Source organism: Megalops cyprinoides, chromosome 10 (genome assembly GCF_013368585.1).
Source record: "Megalops cyprinoides isolate fMegCyp1 chromosome 10, fMegCyp1.pri, whole genome shotgun sequence".
Classification (NCBI taxonomy): Eukaryota; Metazoa; Chordata; class Actinopteri; order Elopiformes; family Megalopidae; genus Megalops; species Megalops cyprinoides.
The window spans coordinates 14,024,961-14,037,400 of NC_050592.1; the positions used below are offsets into that span (position 1 = coordinate 14,024,961).

The following is a 12,440-nucleotide window of genomic DNA, read 5'->3' on the forward strand; positions in this document are numbered from 1 at the left end:
CTTGCTCAAGGGCAGAGCAGCTTTGTTCAGACCAGGAATTGACTCCATGAACACAATAATACAGTTCAGAACGTGAGCAACACCACAGAACACCAATGTCTCATTTGGGGGGTAGTCAGACAAGGCAACTGACTAGTACCTACTGGACACCAGGAAAACACCACATTTCCATTTACATCACATTTGCTTTGCTATGTGATGTACTTGTAACTTGCTGTAAAGTTTTAACTAGCTTTACTAGCTTGTTTCACTTTATTTTATTTTACTCAATTAGTAGCTAGCTTGTCAGCTAACTTCGCTAGTTATAGCTAACATTTGCTTTGCAGATGCAAAATTACATAGCTTACAAATGATGTTATCTTTGTAAACAGCTGGATATTTACTGAGGCAATTTAGGACAAGTACCTTGCCCAATAGCGTAACAACAGTGGTACGTGTGGGAATTTAACTAGTAACATTTGGCTGACAAGAACCTCCTCCCTACGGCTGTGCCACACTATTGGTTACTGCTGCCCAGAATGTAGCTACACAGATGGATCCACCATCTCATTCAGCGAAGATGAACACCAACTCCACAGCAAGGTGATGGTAAAGACAAAAACTCACAGACACATTGGTTTTTGCAAGCACAGTCTACTTCTCTGCACCAAAGTGCATTTCCCAGATCCCACCTATTGTTTTAGGCTCTCCATGGTGCGTCAATGTGCCTTCTGCATTGATTTTGCACCTGAGCAAAAAAAAATTCTGAGAGGAGATGAACATATACAGGAATATTACTTCAACATGGCACTGTGAGGAAGGCAAGAATTAGTTCAGTAACTACAGTAGTTGAATCAAAGATAATCAACTAACGTGAGTTGAGTCATACAAAATAACATTAAGACCTGAGATTATCAATGTTCCACGGGCCTTAACAATATAGCAGTATATAAGATTACTGTAGCTATATTATGTAAATTTCGTTAGGGATTTTCGCGAAGGTGTAGCGTTTCTGGTATTTAAAAATTGCATCGTTAGACTGCTAGCTAAGTCTCTGCACTGTTCACATGATCTTCAGTATTTATAATGTTTGCTTACAGTTTCAAACAAACTGGAGCAAGTAGGTTGGCATAATCTTTCTCCTGCAGTCACGTCGACTCCCGTCGTTTCTCTGGAAGTCGCTAGGGGACCTTGTGTGTAACTTTTGAAGGGTGCGTATGAGCGCTGACCGCCACATTGACTGTGCGTTCGAGATGTTGCAGCAGCAGCCTTTAACGGGGAACGGGCCCAATGGCCGGGGCCTCGGTTTGAACGCTCACCCTGGTATGCATGCCATCAACTCAGTCCATCCATCCTCGCAACACCGCTCTGATGGAGAGCCCGGCCTTGAAGGTTCAGAAAACGGACTTGAAAACCGCAGAGACATCGGGGATATTTTGCAACAAATCATGACCATTACTGACCAGAGTCTGGACGAAGCCCAAGCAAAGTTAGTAAAAAAAAGATCACTTTCGACGAATAACTAGTCTGACGTTACCTACCTAATGTTGACTCTCTACAATGTAATGTATCGCAGCAATGACTAGCTGGAAAATTTGTGCATATTCTTGAATTTAAGCTGGGTAAAGTTTACTAATGAGTTAAGACTTTTCATGAGTTTGTGATCAGCAGCTAATGTTTTGCTACTCTAGTTAGCTAGCAAGCTAATTGTTTTGTTGTGTTGGTAGCTGGGTACAAATCCAGCCAGAATGCTGTAACATATTTAACTAACATCAACTCGTCTTGCATTGGTTTGCCACTTTCCAGATTTCCAATTCGCTAATCAGCGTTAATGGTTATAACTCTTTATGTATATTCTTATGCACTATCAATCACGATATCATTGTAACTATACCGCTTGCGACCTAGCTAGCTAGTTAGTCTATCTGTGTAGATAAGTATCGTTTTTCCTTGGCGAAGACGCAGGTTTATGCAAACATGTTGGATAACTTGGTGGATAGTTTGCTAGCTATGTATGCTAGAAAAGAGCTATTTATGTGCTAGGGAATGTTTGTAGCTATTATGCTCCATATCACTGCAGCACTTTGCCGGCTAACTATGCTAGTAGCTAACGTCTTGATACTATGTTTATAAGTTAACCCATTGTCTAGATGGGTAGCTACTATTGCTCTCTACATAAATGGTTAGTTAATTTTGCCCTGAATATCGGTTGGGGAAATACCAACACTTGTTATAACCCACTGCAGACAACACGGTCATGGACATATTTTAGTATTTATTTCGAATATTTAGCTTGCTTGCTAGCTAACCAGCTAACCAAAACATCTCAGTAAGCCAGCTAGTCACATTACTCCGTAGCTATGCCCTGGACAGTTTATTATGGTAGCCTGACAGTTAACTAACGTGTGTCAATTAGTTGATTTGTTTTTCTTTTATGAAGTTCTGTGTATGTAGCTAGCTATTTATTTTTACCCGACAGAAAACACGCCTTGAATTGTCACCGAATGAAACCGGCTTTGTTCAGCGTTTTGTGTGAAATCAAAGAGAAAACTGGTGAGTTTTCTTTTTATTGTAATCTCATAAAATGGATTACTGTTGCAACTTACACATTTATAATCTTATTTCAATTTATTTTATTCTACTCAATTAGTAGCTAGCTTGTCGGCTAACTTAGCTAGTTATAGCTAACGTTAGCTGGATAGCTAGCCAGCTAAGCTGCTACAACCCCATTCGCCATATTGGTTCATATCTTGAGCTAATGCAAACACGAAAACCCCATATTTACCACCGATACTTTGAAAATATTTACATTTACACACTTTCGGTGATTTCACATTACTATTTGACGTCGCTCCGAGGGTCATATTAATTTTGTAATTACCCAGACGAACGACCGTTCTGATCATGAAATTCTGCTGGATTTGCCAAGCGCACGACGCCATTTTGGCTCGTAAAGACACTTTTAAGTCTTGGTTGAAAGCAAAACAAGTTTAGAAAAATGGTCGAGCAATCCAATGGGTGCAATAATTTGCTCCCAATACTGGTTAATTGTCGTGCTACTTTGCCCTTTGAAAGTTTCAGCAGACATGCACAGGAACAACTAGCCTAACTTAATTTACTAGCGAGCTATCGGCCGTCTGTGTTAAGAAATTAAGGCACAATGGTAATTAACAAAGAAAGCGTAAGTAGTTGGGGGGGGGGGGGGGGGGTGTGTCCATCAAGAACAATACCGCTCTTCACTGTGGTGCTCTTTATCGGATTCGCTTTACTGTTATGTTAAAACAAAGATCATTTGCATGTACCCCCTTCATCTACTGATGGCGAAATAGTGGGCTTTGCATCAATATCTTTTTACATTTCTGAAGCCATATAGGGAACTACTTTAAATGGGGTCGGTTTGATTTGGTGGAATGGCGAACGTAAGAACTTTAAAAACTTTCGTTCCAGGTTATATGAGCACCATTATTTATTGTTCTCGCCTATCTGATCACTTAAAAAAAGTTTAATTCAAAACGAGTAGGACACTTGACAGTTTATTTCGAGTCAGCTTTTAAGTCAAATACAAAGGAGCCACTTTGATACATTTTTCGTCAAAATTACATCGCATGAAAAGCATCAGAGTTTTGTCTGTGACAAACGGCGCATTTAATAATTACATTGACAGCCAGGATAGATATTATTTCATTGCTCTGTTGGATATGTTGTCATTTCAATTACCTAGCTGTACTGTTTTAATGAGTGGCAATATCTTAATTGTCATTGAGATTGGGAAGTGGTCTGACTAATTACAAGATGAAGTGAAAGACTAGATGTAAAATGAGAAGTAAATGTGTATCAGAGAAGTCTTGAATGTCCAGTGTTACAGTAGCTATGATATGTGGTTTACTGGGTCTGGTTGACAGCTATATATGCAGCAATGCAGCAATACAATGACTTACTCTCCAGGGGGTGGGAGAGTGTGTGGTGTTTGGACTCCTGAAGCTGTCCTCTTGCATTGTACATTGTTCACCCAGTCTTTATAACTGTTCTTTTTGGTTGAAGTCATGTTTTAAGGTTGATGCATTCATTTTCAACATCCACCTAGCACTAGTTAAAGAACAGTCAATGTGAAGAGTTGAACTATTTAAAATTGGCCGAGCAAGCCACAACATATTTAGAGCTTTGTATAATCTGTATATGAAATTAATAGGGACAAAAACTTTGTGAGTGTGGCTTTGCTAAGAGTATTGAAGGCAGTATGGTGTAGTGGTAAGGACCAGGGCTTGTAACCCAGAGATTGCTGCCTCAGGCATCTCCCCCCGAGACACTGCTTTTGTACCCTTGGGTAAGGTACTTAACCCAGAATTGCCTCAGTTAATATCCTAGCTGCATAAATGGATAACACAGAAAAATTATAACCTAAGTAAGTTGCTCTGGATAACAGTGCATAGCAGCTAAATGTGTATATGTATTAAGTAGGTTCCTTATTCTTACATGCCTTGGTTAGCTAGCTCATAAGTAACCTGCCACATGAAATTTTCTTTTTGGCAGACTCAGCGTTGATTTTTAAGATCACTGAAAATAGAGTGGGACACCTCATTGTCAAAGTGATGAGTAGCCTACATTGACAAATCTGTTCCTGGGCAATTGTGTGGTTGCTCTCTCCAGGTTACACACCATCACACTGGTCAGACATGCATAAAAAATATTAGGCATGTAGTTAAAAAATGACAATTTCTGCATCTAGGTAGGATTTCTGACAAATTTCTGGTTAGGTACTTGGTAGGTGGGCAGCATAGAGCATGGATTGACAAGGAAGACCCTGAACTGTGGAAGTGAACAATGTTAAAAGTTATGCATGTTGCTCTGGGTAAAGCTGTCTGAACGGCCATTAACATTAGCCTAAACTGTAGAATATGTCAAACGCTAGTACAAAAAGATGCATTGCACAGTTTCTGTCTTCTCTTGTGTTAATTCTTGTTTTGTAAAATATTTAGTTTCAAAATGTTTCTTAGGGTTTCCCTGCTAAATTACGTTTAAGGGGTAACTTTGTATTTCTGCTATTTGACTTGAAATGGTGATTGTTGTCTAAATGTCCCACTTGCAAACACCACTATTGCCATATTTGATGTATTTGTCATATACGTTTTGAATCGCACTTATGGATCAGGACAGATCAGTGTTCACACCTGATCCAATAAGACAATGAAGAGTTTAATGGAAACAAACAATCTGAAGGCTATGGGCTGCTGGTCTTGCTCAAGGCATGATGCAGCCTCGATCTGAACATTTAAATGTATTTTATGCCCTCATTTGCAATTACTGTATAGGTCGCATACAGAGTCAACATTTCATTCATTTATTGGTTGGTGTGACAGTTAACCATTTGCAAAGATTCACACATCTGAGGGCCTCGGTTTGTAAAATTCGTGGTTGGCACATCATTAACCACTTGCAATCGTACATCCCTCTTAGTTACTGTCGCTCTGTGGGACTGCCAGCAGATTTGATAACATCTGATTTCATACATAGCTACCTTTCTAGGTACCCATCTAATGTGCTGACATATTCCAGAAATCTTTCAGGACAAAATGGACATTTCATTTGACTTGGCATTTGACACAATAGCCAAGTTGTATCAACGTTTAAAGTTATGTAGAATAGATAGCATGTATACTTTGGATATCCTTTGTTAGTTAGCTAGGTAGAATTGAATTGAATCTGCCATTGCACTCATACAGTGTCTTGCTAGCTGTAGGTGTTTGATGAACATACAATGCTAGTTCACTGGCAACCTTGGTGAGGTGGTAATCTGCAGCTCCCAGTACACATCATTGATTCAGCCAAGTTACCCAGCTTGAAACAACGTATTGGTAGGCATACTGATATTTGATAGTGATTTTAAATTGTGCTCTGTGTGCAGCATAATATTGTTGGGCATGTAAAAATGTATGATGTTAAATATGAAATTCTTTTGCCTGAAGATGTTTCATATGAAAGTATTTAATTTAGGGTCATTGACTTACCATTTATTATTGTGAAAAAGAGGGCTTTATACTAGTTGGATGTTTAATGCAAAGTCTTATGAATGAAACCATATGCATACAAAGGGTCAATGGAGGGCAGGTTCTTGTATAAATTGATGATATAACTTTTGATTGGTCAACAAAGACTGATTGACTGCTTCTTAATTGCAGGCCTGTCTATGCGCAGCACTCAGGAGGAGGAGCCACAGGACCCACAGCTTGTACGTTTGGACAATATGCTGCTGGCAGAAGGTGTTGCAGGGCCAGAAAAAGGAGGCGGAGCCGCAGCTGCTGTCTCTGCTGCAACAAGTTCGGGGGGGATGTCACCAGACAGCTCTCTGGAACATTCTGACTACAAGAGCAAGCTGAGCCAGATTCGGAACATCTACCACACAGAGCTAGAGAAATATGAGCAGGTACTTAACTGACACGTTTAGTAGGCTTGTGGTTTGTGCTTGCTCAGACGGCGGATAATGGTCGCCATTGCCTGTTTTCTGGACTGAGTGCTCTGTGGGCTCGCATCCTGTCTAGACTTGTAGGTCTGGCAGCTTTCTGCTGCCACTTGATTAGCGATCCAATATTGGAAGCTGTCGACAGTCCACTCTGTACTGCACTGAGCAGTGTGTGCACACATATTTGACCTTAGCTGTTAATTGGTCTAGATTACGCTAGCCTCCTTCCTAGAGAACAGAACTCTGGCAGATTTCTACAGTTTTCTTACAGCTTTATAAATCCAGTTTCTCAGTGGCAAAACTGAGATTGCTATTTAGACAAAAACATTTTGTTCTGGTCATTATGAGTTCAGATGGGAGCACCAGTTGTGTACATGTGTCGTAACGTACACATTAATAGTGATGCTGGGTCTTCACTGTTTATGTGTATTCTATGACTGGTTAAATTCTTTTCCTAAATAATACACCATAGCTGAGAGACCTTATCTAAAATTCCTGTGCAGTCCTCAAAGTTCAGTTCTTTTTGTGCCTTTACCTTGTGAATTGAGCGATGAAAATGCTAGACAGCTAGTGCTGTGAACCCTGCAGTGTTACAGAGTGTGAAGTATGAGGTGTCCTACTCTGAACCTCAACTTCACAGCTTTTTCTTTTGCGCGCTTTTGGTACAGGCCTGCAGTGAGTTCACCACCCATGTGATGAACCTGCTGAGGGAACAGTCTCGCACCCGGCCCGTGTCCCCCCGCGAGATCGAGCGCATGGTGGCCATCATCCACCGCAAGTTCAGCTCCATCCAGACGCAGCTCAAGCAGAGCACTTGCGAGGCTGTGATGATCCTGCGGTCCCGCTTCCTTGATGCCAGGTCCGTGTGTGTGTGTGTGTGTGTGTGTGTGTGTGTGTGTGTGTGTGTGTGTGTGCACATAGGTGCATGAGTACAGCGCATAAAATACTGCTCTACTGTTGCTAGCAAAATTTCAGCGTCACTGAAAATGTTTTCCTGCAAGATCACCAAACGCTCTATCATCACACTGTCTTTTCTCCCTCCCACCCAACTGTAACCACTTCAAAATCACTGTGATACTATGTTTTTCATGTCTGACGAAAGCCCACATACTCATGAAATCTCTGTGAATGTAATCATCTCAGTGAACGTTTCAGAACAATATTAATTACAGGTTCTTGTGTTTTTGTTATTGTGTTGTATTTTATGCACTTGTTTCACTTTTCATTTAGACACAAATGTACAATAAGGTGATTGCAGCACATTTAAGTTGTCAGTGTTCAGGTTGATGGGGGAAAAATGCATTCTGTGGCTAGATAAATGTTTGGACACTTAATGTGGCCGATGGTAGTAAATATGTTCCATGACTGTGGCAAGTCAGTGATAGCTTTTACAAAGAGTCATTTGTTTTCTCGTTTAACGAGTGTCTTGGAGGGAGGATGTGTTGTGCTACACAATATGGATGGGTTTTCTCCAAAACTGCAGTTCAGTTCAACACTTCCCCACAGTACCATGTTTGCATGTGTAAAGTGCAGTGAATATAGGGCTGTTTTGTACCATGTTGTGTATGTTATTTACATTTTAACATCAGCTTGAATGGCCACCTTTATTTCAATGTCTCATTGCAGTCTTAACATTGTGGTTTTTGTTACGACAGTCACTTAATAAACACATCCGTGGGCTTCTGTTTTCACAGACGCAAACGGCGGAACTTCAGCAAGCAGGCGACCGAGGTCCTGAATGAGTATTTTTATTCCCACCTTTCAAACCCATACCCTAGCGAGGAGGCCAAGGAAGAGCTGGCCAAGCAGTGCGGCATCACTGTTTCCCAGGTAACTGACTAGGCTTGGTAGTGTGCCATTTCTGTCTGAGGTAATGATTGCTCTGTTTGTCTTCATGCACTGCAGTTGGCTGATGCTTACATTGGCTCTTGGTCTGAGCAGGTGTCAAACTGGTTTGGCAACAAGCGAATCCGCTATAAAAAGAACATTGGGAAGTTCCAGGAGGAGGCCAATATCTATGCTATGAAGACTGCCATAGGGGCAACCCAGAACGAAGACTCTCCACATACGCCTAACTCCACAGGTTAGACAGAGTGTGCTGTCTGTTTTGTCAGATATGTATAGCTCCTGTATTGCAGTGTTAGATGTCTTATGAATGTGTGATTTATGAATTCTAGATTCATTTAGCAACACTTTAATTATATATTTATCTGTCTGGAACTGCATTAAGTTCAGGACAATCCATCTTATCACAGAAATTTCAAAATTTTCAAAATGTTATCACAGAATTTTTGTGGTAGAAGCAGGGGACTGCCTGCAGTGTTTTTGAATTACAGGTATCCTAGCTTCAGTTCTGACTCCCGCCTTGTTTCACTGCTTCTCCCAGGCTCGGGGTCTTTCTCTCTCTCTGGGTCGGCTGACCTGTTTTTGGGAGTTCCTCCAATGAATGGAGAGCAGGCAGCCTACCACATGGGGACTCAGGTACTACATGAGCACTGTGTGATAAATATTATTTTTACTGCTTTTTCCTGTGTTCTTACTGTTAGCATTTATGCCTTGCACGGTGTTCCTCATTGTGTCCTCGCCCTTATGGCAGCTGTGTTTAGTTCAGAGAATATTGTAGTTTGACTTAAACTTAAAAGACTATTCCGTTGTTATGAAAATAATTAGGATTGTGACTTGTAATCACACAGTGTATGTCTAGCTGGGTGTTTCACTCTGAGTCATCCTCTCTCTGCTAGGACTCCGTCACCCAGTCCCGCTTCTCAGACAGACTGTACAGCCCCAGAGAGAACCGGGTGAGAAACTTCGACAAACCAACAAACCAGTATCAACAAACCAATCAGGCACTTCCGGATCAACCATGCAAGCTTGCATTCTGACACTGCTCAGAAAAGTATCCCCCTACTACTAGGTCATGTCTTTGGAGTTTATTGACAACAGGCCTTGTATACAGGCAGGCTGGTTAGTTCACCAAATGGTTTGCATTAGCTCATTTTGTTTGCTTACAGTCACAAAGGTGCAAGGGTTTTTTGTTACATTGCACAAAAAGCTCCATATCTCTTAATCTACAGCTCACATTTATTTTAACCATAAATTCATGATATATGCTGTTTTCTGCCTAAGGGCGTTTTCAGACCTATAGTTTGATGGCTTTTGTCCACAGCAGGGAATAAATTGTTGCATGATGACGTAGGTTTGGTTCGGTTTCACGTGGCATTATTTCTAAACGGACCAAAATTTGTAAAAGAAGAGCAGACTGCTCCCTCATTGGTCACTTTGGTGTTTATGTTCCGGAAATAGATTAACGCGCCACTTTCCAATTTCACAATGGGAGGACAGCTACGCGGGTTGATCTTGGCCCTGGTCATTGTTTATACATCGTTTGCATGTATCACTTTAGGCAAATGATACAGCTTGAAAATGAGGCGTGGCTACAGCTGGAAAATAATGTGTTTATGCGATGCTACTCTCGCAGGTATCGCAGGCAGACGAGATGGATTGGGTTCACAACGCCTGTTAAATTAGCAATATAACTGTATAATAATTATTATAATAATGATAATAATAAGTTATAATAATAACTGGCAATAAAACAACATAAGTAGGTTGTCAATATATACAGTACAATAATGTAACGCGTCTCTGGCTCCACACTCATCGCTAGCATAAGGAAAAGGGGCACAATATGACCATATAGTTACATATTACATATTGAGCTCATGATCGTATTGTTTTATATAATACATATTCCATGTTGATCATATAGTTTTTAATGTTACACAGTACAGTTACATGTATCGCTACAACCTATTTTGTATTTGGTAACAATATAAAATTACCTGGCAAAGCTCAAAATACAGTAGCCACTTTAGCTAGCTTGGGAAATCAGAACTAGCTAGCTAAAAATACATTTCACATTTCAAACACATATACAGTCAAATTTAACGTACCTGGCAATAAAACAGCATAAGTAGGTTGTCAGTATATACAGTCATAGCTATTGGACAGTTTTGGTCCTGGTTGGTTCGGGTTGCTTTCTCACCAGTGGGACCGCACCAGAGTTCACCAGATGATGCAGATTGAGACCACCTCTATTGGGGCTCTCGGGCCAATTATTTTGGTGCAGACCTGAGTGCGATTACTGCATTCTGACCTACGTAAATGAACCGAACCAAGGGGTCAAACGCACTACGATTCGATTCAAACGGATTAAAGGCTGCAGGTGTGAAAGCACCCTAAGATCCAACCATGCAGTTAAATTTCCTCTTCCTCACTACATTTGATTCATTTCCCAACTTCTTTTTCTTTCAGACTAATGGTAGTTGGCAGGAGCCAGCCACACCCCCTTCTGCTGCATCACCTGGTAGCGACCACTCTGAGAACTCCAACTGATGGCCCCGCCTGTTTGCATTGAGGTTTTGGCTTGTTGGAAAGGGTGTGTCTGTGCTGGTCAAAGAAAAGACAAAAAGAATGATGCCACCCCAGTAGACGCTTTTTTCAAAGCGCCCATCACTGTACGTTGTGTGTGTGGATGAGCGTGTGGTGTGTGTGTATGAGAAGTTTAGGCCTGGGACTGGGTTTTCCACTACTCTATCTACTTGTTACTGCCGTGTGAATGCTGACAGAGGGAGGGATGGCTTGGGAGGCTACATTATCACTACTATTGTTATATTATTATTACTATTTTTACTCTTTTTTTTGTAGCTCAGATATAGGTGAACGTATGAGGATGAGGGGGCAATAGAGATAAATCCAAAGATTGTTTTTGTGTGTGCTTGTTTAACCTTTTTTTTCTACTGAGCTTGTGTGTGTATCTTATTATATGAATGAGGTGTGTATCTTGTCTATATTAACGGTTTGAATGAGTGTATATCAACAGTGCTGTCTTTTTTTCTGTACAGTGAAACACCTGTATTCTCTACCTCTTTTACAATAAAGACTCTCTGTATACACATTCAGCCCATCTGTCTTGGTGAATTGGAAGTTTGGGCTCTGCATTTGTAGCGGGAGGTACGTACAGATGACCAGATCAGTAGATAAAAAAAAAAATAGTTTTGAGATTCTTAAATTAATTGTAATTCGCTGTGTTGACATTAGAGCTGACTGTTTTATAATAATGATTATTATAATTTGGTTACCACACGCGCCTGTCCTGTAAAATTGCTTGCGGTAAAAATCTTTGAATTTGAGAAATAGGTTCTCAAATAGCCCAGCTCAATGTGATACTCATGCTGTGAATGGGAATTCCTCTACTGTCCTGCAGTGCAGATTTTCAGCACTAAGTCCAACACATTTTGGACATTTTTGTGGGTGTAACCTTTCCATGCTACGTTCAGCTTTGGTAAATTACTTATCTTGGGTGCAAATATTATTAGTCGATTACGGATCACAATTATGCATGTGAATGATTCATATATAAGACCCCGTGCCCTGTACAGAAACACTGATTTGTATGCTTGTTAGTATCCTGCTGCAGGAGTTGTGCCCCTTTCTCACAAATTGTTCACTATTTGTGGCAGTAGCTAATGGAAGAGCACCCAAAGTGGCGTTAACTAGCTACAACTAATTCTTGTAGATGTTTTTTTTTTTTTTTTCCTCCCAAATTTGTATTGGAAGTAGTGTCTTGTTGACTCCTTGTTGCTCTACTACTCTACTACTCAGTAATGAAAAGAGCTGGGTCAACTGGTATTTAAAATTCAATGGTAACTAGTTTCTGTTTTGATCATTAATTATTTTTACACATTCCAACTGTGATTACTAATAGTTGTGGTCATTGCATATAGAAAATTCTTGAAGGAAAATGTTAAATTGAGAAACTAGGTACACAAAATTGCTACCCCATGCCCAGACAAATACAACACAACTGAAACCCTGCATAGTGAATACCAAATCATACATGAAAGGAAATCATTAACACTTCAACTGGGGACAAATTGTTGAACTAAGAAGCCATTGGATGGTAGAAAAAGGATATTGCTTAGTTACAAGTGGCTAGGTTACA

General features: G+C 40.5%; 1 protein-coding gene across 1 annotated transcript; it reads left to right on the forward strand.

Moving 5' to 3' along the window:
- The first annotated feature begins 1,050 nt into the window (after window positions 1-1,050).
- pbx2 (pre-B-cell leukemia homeobox 2) lies at window positions 1,051-11,356 on the forward strand. Its single transcript, XM_036539617.1, has 9 exons — window positions 1,051-1,468; window positions 2,459-2,532; window positions 6,156-6,400; window positions 7,105-7,295; window positions 8,131-8,266; window positions 8,378-8,519; window positions 8,823-8,917; window positions 9,178-9,234; window positions 10,751-11,356. The coding sequence occupies exons 1-9, from the start codon at window positions 1,197-1,199 to the stop codon at window positions 10,829-10,831; spliced, it is 1,293 nt and encodes a 430-aa protein (XP_036395510.1). The 5' UTR covers window positions 1,051-1,196; the 3' UTR covers window positions 10,832-11,356.
- The last annotated feature ends 1,084 nt before the right edge of the window (window positions 11,357-12,440 follow it).